Source organism: Periophthalmus magnuspinnatus, chromosome 12 (assembly GCF_009829125.3).
Source record: "Periophthalmus magnuspinnatus isolate fPerMag1 chromosome 12, fPerMag1.2.pri, whole genome shotgun sequence".
NCBI lineage: Eukaryota > Metazoa > Chordata > Actinopteri > Gobiiformes > Gobiidae > Periophthalmus > Periophthalmus magnuspinnatus.
In genome coordinates this window covers 17,699,784-17,715,306 of record NC_047137.1, presented here as the reverse complement: position 1 = coordinate 17,715,306, position 15,523 = coordinate 17,699,784, and the positions used below count along the sequence as shown (strand labels likewise).

The window sequence follows — 15,523 nt, the reverse complement described above, 5'->3', positions numbered from 1 at the left end:
ACCTAAACCTAAACGACGAAAACAACCGGTCTAGCCAAACGTCTTCACTCTAAAACCTTTGTCCAGTTGACAGAACACAGTTTTCTTTTGCTATGGCTCATCCCTGGACGACTGAGGGATTACACAGACAAAAGGATCCTAAAAAGTCATTTCAGAACAATATACGCCGCTTTATCCGATTTCATGGAGTCCTTTTCTTGCCTTGGCCGTGGTCCGCACTCTCTAGCTCATCCGTTTGAACGTACCCAACCAAATATCGTCTTTCGCGAGTCCAAATGTGGCTATATCGTCTTATCTTTTGCATCGAATGAATCCAAATGTGGCTATTTTCGATTCAGACGTGGCTCATGTGCTTAAGTCCATATGCCGTTCGTCTGTTATATTTACGATCGCGTCTCGTCTTTAGCTAAACGCGGCGCTTCGCTAAAATACTCCACGTGCTGCCAGTGCACGAGTGTGGATCCTAGACATGGTTTTTCAGTGGAGAGCTTCCCCCGAGAGGCCGAGTGAATCAAACGGAGGGGGGAGGGGGGTGAGAGAGTGAGTTTGAGTGGTCTTTTCAAGTGGCCATTTCAACTGCGCTAATTGATAATTCTCCATGACTAACGCGCCAACCACTGGCCTTTGAGTGGCTCGAGCTGGAAAATGGTATTGTGTGCCGATTTCTACCGCGCTGGAGAGATGGAGCGGAGGGAGGGAGCCCGCGGTAAGAGGACAGCGGTAAATATGACTCTGTGAGGGACCGGCGGCGAAGGGAACGGACCGAAAAGACGTTTGGTGTCGCTCCAAGTCGAACGAAGCTCATGGAGGCTAGCAGTTATAGCGGCTAATTTGGAGCAGAGTTTCATTTTTTGGAGATTCTGACTGTGAGTGTCATAGCAACCAAAGAGCCAATCAGGAGCGAGGCTGTTGAAGGTAACGCCCGTTTCCCTTAGCAACGCCGTCAATCAAACCTGTTGCTAACGCTACAAGAAGCGACGACCTCAGTGAACGTAGTAAAAGTATAGATTTTAGTACAAATTTGAGGTATCTGTACTTTACTCAAGTACATTTTACAGTGTGTACTTTTTACTTTTACTTGAGTACATTTGAGAGCAGTATCTGTACTTTCTACGCAACTACATTTTTGAACAGGACTGAAGAGTAAAAGTACTTTTGAGACCTGCTGAAAAGTCTGAGTTTTATTTTTAACACATTCAGAATTTGAGCAAAACAAAAATATACAAAAAAAAAAAACAAAAACAGATTGAGTTGTTTCTGTTAAAAGAAGAAATTCAGCTCAAATCTTTATCAAAATCACGACATTTGAAGTTTTATAAGACTCAAAATACTTTTACTTTTTACTCTTTCAAGGTCTTATATGACACAAAACTGACTCTTGTCGCTTTAATACATGGTAGAACGTTGTTAGCGCGTCGAAAACAGAGCTGGACTTGTGTTTTGTTTCATTCTCACATGTTTGAGTCGCACTTTATTATCAGTCTGTGACATCTACAAAGATCAAAATGCTCCGTTCCACCTTGTGATGTCATCGAGTGGTAGTTTTCACGTGAACAGCTCCTTTTACCTTTAGTTCAGTCGAGATAAGTGACAACTCCAGGACTGAAATGATCCAAATGATTCTATAAATGAAGGTGTGTGGAGTTTAAAAACACGGCGGAGCACTTCCTGTATCGCCACACGATGACATCACAAGGTGGAACGGAGCGTTTTCAGTTTGAGAGAAGAACTCAAAACTCAACTGCAGGTGTGTTTATGATGAGGGAACAGAGAAAACAGCGTCACATGAACCTTTAAGTGCATTTCTTAAGAAGTACTTTACTTTTTCATGTGATACTTTTAGTTTTACTTGAGTATTTTTTTTTATTTGGCATCTCTATTTTTAATCAAGTTGCAGAATAGAGTACTTCTTCCATCACCGAGTTTGCGCAAAACAAACCCGAGCTCGACGACTCTGAAAACGAAATGTCTGATCACTCGTTTCCCATATGAGGGGGTGAACTACATGTATGTCGTTGTAGAATTATAAATCACATGAAATACTTGAATCGTAATTGCAGCGAGTCTTGAAAAACACACAGAACGTCGTGTATTTAAAGTAACCGGGTCACACTCTCATCCCTGCACTTCAGTTTAACAAAGTACATTTCTTATATTTTAGTTTTTATTTTATTGTCGCTGATAAAAAAACAAAACAAAAAAAACCTCGTCATGTTTTTGTTTGGCACGTGTTTAAAAACCTGGCGTCTCGCGGTGTAAAGCCAAACGGAGCAGACCGGGACATTACGTCATCTGGAATCCATCGACAAAGAGCTGAAAAATAAATTTTAAAAAAAGCACAGAGACGGAGGGACTTTTATTTTAGTTTTTCTTCTTAAAAAACTCGATTTCTTTTATTTTGTCCATATTTTTGGAGAAAAACGTGTCTTTTTCCAGTGCAGACGTACAGATCTTACAGTAGAAATGAGATGCAACTGTCCTCCAAAAATCAGGGAGTGCGCGGTTTGCATTGTTAGCAGTGTTAGCATTGTTAGCATTGTTAGCATTACGGCAAAAGTCTGGCCTCTGAGTGGTGAAAAGTGCTTATAAACTCATCCCTGTGAATTATTACGATGCTCAGAATGATTTAAGTCGGTGAAGAATAAGTTCAGCCAGAAACAGTTTGGATCAGCGCAAAACGATTCAAATGAACTCGTGTTTTTCTATGTTTTTAAGACACAAACGCATGCGTCCAGTCCATTTAATTAATTTGGAAACACAACTTTATTCCTCTTTTCCGTCTTTTCCGTTTCCTCTGTCACGTTTGTACTGCAGGTCTTAATCTCGCTGGGTCAAACCTGGTTAAATAAAGGTTAATAAATAAACCGTATCTACATATATGGGTCAACAAATGTGTTTTTATGACATTTTTTGGTGAAATAAACGGCACAAATTCATGAGCGTATGTGTAGTTTCCATGTGTTTCTCTGGACAGGCTGATGGTGACGGTAAAATCACAGAAAACGCAACAACAAACAGGAAATGGGTGTCACAAACAGCTGAAAGGAGCAGAAAGAAGCAATTCACAACTGCAGACTTCAGCTGTTTGTTTCATCGTGTTTTTGGGGGGAGGCAGTGATTCCATATAAAAATAAAATAAAACAGAACTGATACAACTGGTGATTTGTTTTAAGGATGTTTACAAAGTGAGTTGGTCTAAATATAAAATTATTTATTACAAATGAGGTAGTGTCCTTCGGTTTCAGGTAGAATCCTTCAGTTTGAGCTAGTATCCTTCCGTTTAAGGTAGTATGCTTCCGTTTAAGGTAGTATCCTTCAGTTTCAGGTAGTATCCTTCAGTTTCAGGTAGTATCCTTCAGTTTAAGGTAGTATGCTTCCGTTTAAGGTAGTATGCTTCCGTTTAAGGTAGTATCCCTCCGTTTAAGGTAGTATCCTTCAGTTTCAGGTAGTATCCTTCAGTTTCAGGTAGTAGTCTTCAGTTTTGAGGTAGTACCCTTCAGTTTTGAGGCAGTATCCTTCAGTTTCAGGTAGTATCCTTCAGTTTCAGATTGTATCCTTCAGTTTCAGGCAGCATCCTTCAGTCTCAGGCAGCATCCTTCAGTTTCAGGCAGCATCCTTCAGTTTCAGGCAGCATCCTTCAGTTTCAGGCAGCATCCTTCAGTTGGTCCTAACCTTCGTTGTCTTTTCAGGCTGTTCAGTGCGATCTTGGAGCAGGCGACCAAGGGGGATGGGGCCACTCCGATCGGGGGGAAGGCCGCAGGCTTCGACGTCAAAGCCCTCCGAGCGTTCCGAGTCCTGCGACCGCTGCGGCTCGTCTCTGGAGTACCCAGTAAGTACGACCGGAATCTTTAGGGAAAAATATCAGATTACTGTTTCCATCTGACAATATTATTTTGGAGACAAAGATTCAGTTTGAAGTTTGATCCTCCAACACTGAACTTTTACTCAAAATTAACACTAGAATCTCATGAATTCCAACAGATTTTAAACACAAAACGAAATCAGATTGTTCCCAGTAAAAACAAATATACAGCTCTTGAGGTTCTCCAAAGAAAAGAACCAGGGAGAGCGCTGTTTGCATGCTAGTCGTTTTTAGCATCACCCTGACAGCTCTGGAATCAAAACTGAATAAATGTGTTTATGAAGAACGACGACGATAAACTGACTCAATATCTCACCTGTTTGTTGAACTTTGATACAGGAACTTTGAGAACAAGATCTCATGAGTGTCTAGGGCTAAAAACTGAGCAATAGAAACGAGGAGGAGAGAGAAGTGACACAGTTGATGGAGTCTCGCTCATACGACGGGCCGCTCCTCTGCTCGCACAGATCGAGACGGCGGAGCGACCGTCTGTCGATCAATAATCCACAGCTCGACAAACCTGAGCGAGACAAACGCTTTATGATGTCGCCACGAGAAGGTCAAGAATCTGACGCTTTAAATACAGAGCGAGGGAATAATCCAGAGTGTAAAGTCTCCACACGCCGCCGTTTTATGATCTAAAATGTCGTTTCCTCGTCACACACAGACCTGGAGTTGTGTTTTGTTCCTTCAGATTTAGGCTGAGTTCTTCTCTCAAACTAAAAACACTCTGTTCCACCTTGTGATGTCATCATGTGGTGATACAGGAAGTGCTCCACTGTGTTTTTAAACTCCACACACCTTCATTTATAGAATCATTTGGATCATTTCAGTCCTGGAGTTGTCTCTTATCTCGACTGAACTAAAGGTAAAAGGAGGAGTTAACATGAAAACTACCACTTGATGACATCACAAGGTGGAACGTTGCATTTTGATCTTTGTAGATGTAACGAACGAGACGAATAATAAAGTGACTCAAACATGTGAATGAAACAAAACACGACTCAGGTCTGTTTTTGAGGAGGAAACTTTAATGTGAAGAAAGATCTAATGATCGTCTAAAAACTGAACAATAGAGAAGAGGAGAGAGGGAGGAGGAGGAGAGAGAGAAAGAGGAGGAGAGAGGGAGGAGGGGAGAGGTAGAAGAGGAGAGCGGTAGAGAGAAAGAGGAAGAAGAGAGAAAGGAGGAGAGAGATGGAGAGAGTTAGAGGAGGAGAAGAGAGGAGGAAGAGGGGGAGAGGTAGAGGAGAGAGGGGGGAGGAGGAGGGGAGAGGGAGAGAGCGAGGCGGAGGGAGGGAGAGAGGGAGGAAGGAAGGAGAGAGGTAGAGGAGGAGGGGGGGGAGGAGGAGAGAAGTAGAGAAGAGAAGTACAGGAGGAGAGAGAGAGAGGAGGAGGAGGAGGGAGGTAATAGTATTAGAACATGCCTTAAAGCTCATAAGAGTTTTTTTTTTTTGTGATATTGAAGCTTTAATTGATTCCGTTTCTAATCGTCCGTTTTCTGTTCGTCGTCTGTAAAAACGTTCGATGAAACGTGACCCGTTTGTTTTAATAAGACAAACTCAAATCTAAACTAAACTTTCACTTCAAACTCCATCGTGTTGAACCTGGGGCAGAATGACAGAAGTGTGGCCTCCAGTCTGCACCATCAGCCTCCTCCTCCTCCTCCTCCTCCTCCTCCTCCTCCTCCTCCTCCGGTTTGAGGGATCTCCGCTCTGGTGCTCAGTCCTGACGGTGTTTGTGTCTCAGGTTTACAGGTGGTGTTGAACTCCATCATCAAAGCCATGGTGCCGCTGCTGCACATCGCTCTGCTCGTCCTCTTCGTCATCATCATCTACGCCATCATCGGCCTCGAGCTCTTCATGGGGAAGATGCACAAGACCTGCGTTTACAGCCACACAGGTACGTCACGTGACCGGGTTTACGGCGCGATTACGGCGTCGCTGGCCACGCCCACGCCGCAGGGTCTGAGTTTACGGAGCGGTTCAGGCCAATCACGGGGCGGCGTTGTGGTTTTGGGCGGAGCTTCCAATCAAACCGAAACAAAATGTCGACGAACCTGCAAAGGGAAGCACATGGGAAATGCTCCTGACTGGATTTAACAAGTTTGATTTTCTCGTGTTGTTCTGCTGTTCGGACACTTTCACACGTCCTGGAAAAACGGGAAAAAATGGGTTTGGAAAACACAGAAAATGAGAAAAAAAAAAAACAAATATCTTGGAAAATATTATTTATTCATTTATCCATTTATTTATTTATTTATTCATTTATCCATTAATTAATTTATTTATTTATTTATTCATTTATCCATTCATTTATTCATTTATTTATTTATTCATTTATCCATTCATTTATTTATTTATTTATTCATTTATCCATTCATTTATTTATTTATTCATTTATCCATTCATTTATTTATTTATTCATTTATCCATTCATTTATTTATTTATTCATCTATCCATTCATTTATTTATTTATTCATTTATCCATTCATTTATTTATTTATTCATCTATCCATTCATTTATTTATTTATTCATTTATCCATTCATTTATTTATTTATTTATTCATTTATCCATTCATTTATTTATTTATTCATTTATCCATTCATTTATTTATTTATTCATCTATCCATTCATTTATTTATTTATTCATTTATCCATTCATTTATTTATTTATTTATTCATCCATGTATTTATTTATCTTATTTATTCATGTATTTTTTAAGCTTATAAAGGAGTGCGAAGTAGAAAACTCAAACCCCCCTCTGATCTTCCATTAAGACATAAATTAAATACTTTGTTTAAACTTCCTGTTCAAATCTACATTTTGTCCTTAAAATGTTTCCGCTCTTTTCTGTTGTTTTATTATTGAACATCAAATAAATATCAGACTTTTCCTGTCACATATCAGAGCTAAAATTCACCAAAATGCAGGAAATTAAACCTGTTTTATGCACATTTTTTAGGGGGAGGACGCTCAGACCCCCCTGACACTTTTATTTTATTTATTTTTTCATCTTTCCTCCATCGCAGAACCTCAGCGTCACACAGTTGTTTATTTTAAGCTGATACGACGATATTTTTGGTGCATCTACAGAAGAAAATACAGTTTGTCTTGGTGTAGAATTCAGATAATTGTGGACTTTTTACAACTTTAGACGCAAATATAAAAATGTATAAAAAAGGGGGTTAATCTGTTCATAAACGCCATGATTACATAACCAAATACGTCCTGGAAAGTGATTTTAAGCAACGTGTGGGTACTCGGATGAAATATTCCACCTTTTCCTGATCAAAGAGCTGCTCCAGATCGATGTGATTAAGTATGTAGTTGTAGTAGTAGTAGTAGTAGTAAGTACGTATAAAAACACAGACGAAGCTGAGGGCCGATCACAGCGAATACTTCAAATCTGTGTTTATTACAACTTAGACTGAACCACTAGACCTTTATTCACGTTTACATCCTCCACAGGACACGTTAAATATTTGATATGTGCAGTAAAAAGTACTATTTAAAGTACTACTGGCCACCTGAAGCTCGAGGGCCGAGAAAAGTTGATCTGAGTGCCGGATTTGGTCCCCGGGCCACAGTTTGGACATGCCTGATGTAGACCATAGACATAGCTAACCTGCTAGCCGCCGCCGCGTTCGCTTTCACTTTCATTTCAACAGCCTCGCTCCTGATTGGCTCTTCGGTTGCTATGATACTCGCGGTCAGAGTTCCAAATATAAAACTCGCCGCTAAATTAGCCGCTATAACTGCTAGCTTCATTCACTTTAAACGTCTGTGGTTCTGGACTAAACGTGGGGCGGGGTTTGGTCCTTTCTCGTCGCTCGCGCTCTAACTTCCAAACCATCCGCAGTCGGCCATCTTTGTTTCCAAACCGTAGCCTTCTCTTTAAACAGTTTAACGATCGCCTTCATTAAGTATTTAGCACGTCGTTTAGGTTTTGTCCCGCGAACGATCAGGCCTATAATTGAAACGGCTATAAATGACTGAAGCGGGTCGCGTCCAGGCCCCGGAGGTACAAATGGACCCGAGTGTTGTTATGGCGTTGCTATGGCTCCCACGAGGGGCATTAGCCGGGGACCGTTTGAGCGCTAGGTGATAGCGTACGAGAGCTTGTTTTGTATAATTAGCAAACGGCGTTTACGCATTGATTTTTCTCTCATCCTTCTGTGTTTCTTTGATCCAGTTTAACCTGCGTCTAACCTCCAAGAATATTTGTCACGCTCGTGTTTAATTGAAAATAATATCTGTTAATGCAATTAGCAAAACGCTTCAGATCTGTTAAGTTTGAGCGCGTAAAGGTTTATATCGTGTTAGGGTGAACGCGGCGTCGGCGATCAGAGTTCCATCTTCAATCTGATCTTTTTTTCAGTTTATTTCAAGTTTATTTATATAATAAAGTCTTGAAAAATCCTGAAGAAAAATGGTTTGAGAGCAGAGATAAAGAAGCATTTTTTGTCCCCCATCTATAACTCCATCCTCAGACCCAAAGCAAACAAAGGAAACAGAGAACAATAGCAATAGTCAATGCAGCTGCTGTTCTTCTCTTGTTCTTCTGTTCTTCTCTTGCTCTTCTGTTCTTCTATAACTCCATCCTCAGACCCAAAGCAAACAAAGGAAACAAAGAGAACAATAGCAATAGTCAATGCAGCTGCTGTTCTTCTCTTGTTCTTCTGTTCTTCTCTTGTTCTTCTGTTCTTCTCTTGCTCTTCTGTTCTTCTATAACTCCACCCTCAGACCCAAAGCAAACAAAGGAAACAAAGAGAACAACATACCTAGTCAATAGAGCTTCTGTTCCTCTTATTCTTCTCTTGTTCTTTTGTTCTTCTCTTGTTCTTTTGTTCTTCTCTTGTTCTTCTGTTCTTCTCTTGTTCTTCTCTTGTTCTTCCTCAGACCCAAAGCAAACAAATAAAACAAACAGACTGAGCCAGGATGCTAATTGGTGTCAAAAAACATCCATTAAAGGTGTTTGAATGTCGTTTCCTCGTCAAAAACAGACCTGGAGTTGTGTTTTGTTTCATTCTCACACGTTTAACACAAAAAACCCTCTTCTCTCAAACTGAAAACACTCTGTTCCACCTTGTGATGTCATCATGTGGTGATACAGGAAGTGCTCCACTGTGTTTTTAAACTCCACACACCTTCACGAGAATCATCTGGATCATTTCAGTCCTGAACAAACCTGCTCAGCCACTGAACTAAAGCCAAAAGGAGCTGCTAACTTTTGTCTCTGCTCCTCTCCTCCTCTTGTCTCCTTTCCTCCTCCTCTTGTCTCCTTTCCTCCTCCTCTTGTCTCCTTTCCTCCTCCTCTTGTCTCCTTTCCTCCTCCTCTCCTCTTCTTGTCTCCTTTCCTCCTCCTCTCCTCCTCTTGTCTCCTCTCCTTTCCTCCTCCTCTCCTCTTCTTGTCTCCTTTCCTCCTCCTCTTGTCTCCTCTCCTTTCCTCCTCCTCTCCTCTTCTTGTCTCCTTTCCTCCTCCTCTTGTCTCCTCTCCTTTCCTCCTCCTCTTGTCTCCTTTCCTCCTCCTCTCCTCTTGTCTCCTTTTTTCCTCCTCCTCTCCTCCTCGTCTCCTCTCCTCCTCGTCTCCTCTCCTCCTCTTGTCTCCTCTTCCATCTCCTTCCCTCCTCCTCTCCTCCTCCCTTCCTCTTGTCTCCTCTTTAAACTAAACTGTTAATGTGAAAACTCCCACTTGATGACATCACAAGGTGGAACGTCGCATTTTGATCTTTGTAGATGTGACAGACTCATAATAAATGAAACAAAACACACCTCCAGGTCTGTTTTTGAGGAGTTAACATCATCAGAACACGACTTAACTCTCACAAGAGTCAATTTCACGTAATACAGGACCTAAAATGAAACTCTCTGTCGCCCCCGTGTGGCCGAATGACGTCATCACGCTCCAGAACCTCAAACCCGCTGACGTTTTCCCCCCCGTCTGTTCCAGGCCTGAACGCCGAGGAGAAGCCCGCCCCCTGCGCTCCGGACGGGGGCTACGGCCGCCACTGCACGCGCAACGGGACGGAGTGCAGGATGGGGTGGGAGGGGCCTAACGACGGCATCACAAACTTCGATAACTTCGCCTTCGCCATGCTGACGGTGTTCCAGTGCATCACCATGGAGGGCTGGACCGACGTGCTGTACTGGGTGAGTCGCTCGCCAAAACGCCGCCGGACACGTTTACCATATATTTACATTTCATCAGTGTATTTTAGAAGTTAAAGCTCCAGTATGTAACTTTCTGGCTTGTTGTTTCTTATCTTATCTGCTTGTTTCCATGGAAATACAAAGATAAAACCATGATCCTGTGGAGATGGGTACGTTTTATGCCGCACTGTGGAATATTACAGCCAAAAGGAACAACATTTCCATGGAAACGAGCAGAATAAAAGCTCCTCCGGGTTGAATAAGGGTCGGGTCTGTGGAGATGCGAGTCTGTTCAGAGTAAAGATGCGTGTTTTAAAGTGCAATAAACAACAAAAATAAAAAAATAAAAAATAAAAATAATAATAAACAAACATGCTTTTATTTGAGTCTGTTGTTTGGCTGAAAAGTTACATACTGTGTCTTTAAATAAATACGAGAATAAACAGATTATATTTTAGTATTTGTCACATTTATTTTAGGTCAAATCTTTAATTTGATGACAACTTTATTTTAATTAAACCTCGTCGTCTTAATGATATAATTCTCATAAAATGACAATTTATGAATTATTATTATTATTATTATTGTTATTATTATTATTATTATTATTATTATTATTATTATTATTATTATTATTATTATATTTTACTGCACTAAACTCTAAACCTGATCTTAACTCTGTATTAAAGCCTCATGTCGGGTTGTTTGTTTATGACATTTCACTGTGACGTGTGACTGTGGATTTAAACATGAGACAGAAAAGACTCCACACCCTGGTCTTCTCTTGTTCTTCTGTTTTTCTCTTGTTAGGCCCGAGCCCCTACAGGGCGTAGGGCCTATTGCTTCCGCAACGATGAGTGCGAAGCACTCATCGTTGCAGACTGTCTTCACGAAGTTGCGCGCGAAGCGCGCAACTTCGTGGCAGCACCGCGACCTTGCACGGACTCCTGTGTCCTAGCAACCCATGCCGTAGGCATGGGACATGCATATTTGTTCTTGCTAGCATGTCAGCGTCAACATTGAGTCAATGGGCGAAGCCCATTGACTCAATGTTGACGCTGACGCAGCGCGAAGCGCTTATGTCCCCAAACACACTCCTGGCATCGAGCCCTATCCAAGGCCCCATGCCGCAGGCATGGGCCATACTTGTTACTGCTAAAATGAATGGAAGTCAATGGGAGGTCAATGGTGGACCCCGACGGCATGGCGAATGACGAGCGCGTAAGCGCTCGTCATTCGCCATTGACCCCACGGTGATGTGGGGAAAGTCGAGAGCTTTCAAAAAACGTATAATATGTGTTTCTAATGTTATCGGATATATTGTTTTTGCTAAAAATATTATTAGGCCCGAGCCCCTACAGGGCGTAGGGCCTATTGCTTCCGCAACGATGAGTGCGAAGCACTCATCGTTGCAGACTGTCTTCACGAAGTTGCGCGCGACGCGCGCAACTTCGTGGCAGCACCGCGACCTTGCACAGACTCCTGTGTCCTAGCAACCCATGCCGTAGGCATGGGTTTGCATATTTGTTGTTGCTAGCATGTCAGCGTCAACATCGAGTCAATGGGCGAAGCCCATTGACTCGATGTTGACGCTGACATGCGTCAACAGAAGTGAATAGCAGGAGTCGTCCCCCCCTGCACAGACTCCTGTATCCCAGCAACCCATGCCGTAGGCATGGGACATACATATTTGTTCTTGCTAGCATGTCAGCGTCAACATTGAGTCAATGGGCGAAGCCCATTGACTCAATGTTGACGCTGACGCAGCGCGAAGCGCTCATGTTCCCAAACACACTCCTGACATCGAGCCCTATCCAAGCCCCCATGCCGCAGGCATGGGCCATACTTATAACTGCTAAAATGAATGGAAGTCAATGGGAGGTCAATGGCGGAGCCCGACGTCATGGCGAATGACGGGCGCGTCAGCGCCCGTCATTCGCCAATGACCCCACGGTGACGTGGGGAAGGTCCAGAGCTTTCAAAAAACGTATAATATGTCATTCTAATGTTATCGGATATATTGTTTTTGCTAAAAATATTATTATTTTTATTATTAGGCCCGAGCCCCTACAGGGCGTAGGGCCTATTGCTTCCGCAACGATGAGTGCGAAGCACTCATCGTTGCAGACTGTCTTCACGAAGTTGCGCGCGAAGCGCGCAACTTCGTGGCAGCACCGCGACCTTGCACAGACTCCTGTGTCCTAGCAACCCATGCCGTAGGCATGGGACATGCATATTTGTTCTTGCTAGCATGTCAGCGTCAACATCGAGTCAATGGGCGAAGCCCATTGACTCGATGTTGACGCTGACATGCGTCAACAGGAGTCAATAGGAGGAGTCGTCCCCCATCGCCCCCTGCACAGACTCCTGTGTCCTAGCAACCCATGCCGTAGGCATGGGACATGCATATTTGTTCTTGCTAGCATATCAGCGTCAACATTGAGTCAATGGGCTTCGCCCATTGACTCAATGTTGACGCTGACGCAGCGCGAAGCGCTAATGTCCCCAAACACACTCCTGGCATCGAGCCCTATCCAAGCCCCCATGCCGCAGGCATGGGCCATACTTATTACTGCTAAAATGAATGGAAGTCAATGGGAGGTCAGTGGCAGACCCCGACGTCATGGCGAATGACGAGCGCGTTAGCGCTCGTCATTCGCCATTGACCCCACGGTGACGTGGGGAAAGTCGAGAGCTTTCAAAAAACGTATAATATGTCATTGTAATGTTATCGGATATATTGTTTTTGCTAAAATTATTATTATTTTTATTTTTATTTTTTTTATTTCTTCTTTCTTCTGCTCTTTGAGCAGGAATTTCACCCCCTGAACATATTCCAAAACTCACCAAATTTTGCCCATAATTCAGGTCTGGTGAAAAATTTATTTTTTTATGTGGTGCATCATTGGGCATAAAAAAATGGCGCGACAGCGCCCCCTGCAAAAGTCAAATTTTTGACGTCAATGGGAGACGTCAACGTCAACTTTTTCATACTGCCACGAAATTCGGTACATGCATTCTTCAAGAGATGCCAAACAAAAAATATTATTGTGGCCACGCCCCCTGACGCACCGGAAGTCGGCCATCTTGGATTGAAAATTCCAAAATGCCGAGTCAGCATTTTCGCTGATGTCGCATTTTCGTCAACTCCTCTGAAGGTGCTTCACCTGCAGGGCTGAAATTCACTGTACGTCATCTAGACAAGTGGGGCATCTAAAGTTATCCAATTTATGATGATCCCTTTTACGGTTTCCGTGCGGCGAAGCCGCAAAATTCCATCGGAATTTTTGCAATTTTCAAATTTCAAAATTTGCTCCCGTTTGCGCATGCAAAGTCCGATTTTGGTCAAATTCGAATCAGTTGTAAAACTTTCATGCCTAATTCTCCTGATTGTGAAACAAATAAATTTGGCGCGACAGCGCCCCCTATAGAATAACAAATAAATTTGTATGGAAGGCCGAAAATTTAGTTTTCCCAAATGTTACCAAATTTGACACAAAATTCCATTGGGTCATCCCAATCAATAAAGCCAATCAGACCTATGTCGTCTTTTGCACCGTGTTGCCATGGCGATGCGCCAAACTGCCAATGTTATCCTAATGGGAAACCTCCCAATTTTTCCCATTCATGGGAAAAATATTAGTTTCATGGAATAATGTGAAATTTGGCACTATGACTCCTCATGTCATCCTGATCAAAAAAGTCAATCAGACCCATGTCATATTTTCCACTGGGTTGCCATGGCGATGCGCGAAAGCGCCCATGTTATCCTAATGGGGAAATTTCCAAATTTTCGTACATTTCAAAGTCTTATAACGACATATTACCGTCAATGACGAACACAAAATTTGGCACAGTGATTCTTCAGGTCGTCCCTGTCAAAAAAGTCCGGGGGGCCAAGTTTGTATTTTGGACGGTGTTGCCATGGCGATGCCTGGAAAAACCATGTTTTTGCATTTTGTGCATCAGCACTTCACATGTGTTTTGACTTGTTTGGTGACAAGTGCAGCCCAAAGCTGCAATAAAGAAGGGACAAGTGGCGCGTTAGCGCCACCCACAGGGAGTGCGGGGTCGGCCGAGTGCGAAGCACGGCCCGCGAGGGCCGTTCGATGCCGCTTGCGGCTTTAATTAGGCCCGAGCCCCTACAGGGCGTAGGGCCTATTGCTTCCGCAACGATGAGTGCGAAGCACTCATCGTTGCAGACTGTCTTCACGAAGTTGCGCGCGAAGCGCGCAACTTCGTGGCAGCACCGCGACCTTGCACAGACTCCTGTGTCCTAGCAACCCATGCCGTAGGCATGGGTTTTCATATTTGTTGTTGCTAGCATGTCAGCGTCAACATCGAGTCAATGGGCGAAGCCCATTGACTCGATGTTGACGCTGACATGCGTTAACAGGAGTCAATAGGAGGAGTCGTCCCCCATCGCCCCCTGCACAGACTCCTGTGTCCTAGCAACCCATGCCGTAGGCATGGGACATGCATATTTGTTCTTGCTAGCATGTCAGCGTCAACATTGAGTCAATGGGCGAAGCCCATTGACTCAATGTTGACGCTGACGCAGCGCGAAGCGCTAATGTACCCAAACACACTCCTGGCATCGAGCCCTATCCAAGCCCCCATGCCGCAGGCATGGGCCATACTTGTTACTGCTAAAATGAATGGAAGTCAATGGGAGGTCAATGGCGGACCCCGACGCCATGGCGAATGACGAGCGCGTTAGCGCTCGTCATTCGCCATTGACCCCACAGTGACGTGGGGAAAGTCGAGAGCTTTCAAAAAACGTATAATATGTCATTCTAATGTTATCGGATATATTGTTTTTGCTAAAATTATTATTATTTTTATTATTATTTTTTTTTTTTTTTTATTTCTTCTTTCTTCTGCTCTTTGAGCAGGAATTTGACCCCCTGAACATATTCCAAAACTCACCAAATTTTGCCCATAATTCAGGTCTGGCGAAAAATTTAATTTTTTATGTGGTGCATCATTGGACATAAAAAAATGGCGCGACAGCGCCCCCTGCAAAAGTCAAATTTTTGACGTCAATGGGAGACGTCGACGTCAACTTTTTCATACAGCCACCAAATTCGGGACATGCATTCTTCAAGTGATGCCAAACAAAAAAGATTATTATGGCCACGCCCTCGGACGCACTGGAAGTCAGCTATCTTGGATTGAAAATTCCAAAATGCCGAGTCAGCGTTTTCGCTGACCTCGCATTTTTGTCAACTCCTCTGAAGGCGCCTCACCTGGAGGGCTGAAAATCACTGTACATCATCTAGACAAGTGGGGCATCAAAAGTTATCCAATTCATGATGATCCCTTTTACGGTTTCCGTGCGGCGAAGCCGCAAAATTCCATCGGAATTTTTGCAATTTTCAAATTTCAAAATTTGCTCCCGTTTGCGCATGCAAAGTCCGATTTGGCTCAAATTCGAATCAGTTGTAAAACTTTCGGGCTTAAAGCTACTCATTATGGTAGAAACTAAATTGGCGCGATAGCGCCCCC

At 43.2% G+C, this 15,523-nt stretch overlaps 1 protein-coding gene across 1 annotated transcript in view; it reads left to right on the top strand.

The window, feature by feature from the left end:
* cacna1c (calcium channel, voltage-dependent, L type, alpha 1C subunit) overlaps positions 1-15,523 on the top strand; it is a 316,373-nt gene that overhangs the window by 176,965 nt on the left and 123,885 nt on the right. The window contains exons 5-7 of the mRNA XM_055225600.1: positions 3,690-3,829; positions 5,609-5,761; positions 9,816-10,015. Coding sequence (XP_055081575.1) covers positions 3,690-3,829; positions 5,609-5,761; positions 9,816-10,015 — 493 coding nt within the window. The remainder of the gene's footprint in view (positions 1-3,689; positions 3,830-5,608; positions 5,762-9,815; positions 10,016-15,523) is intronic.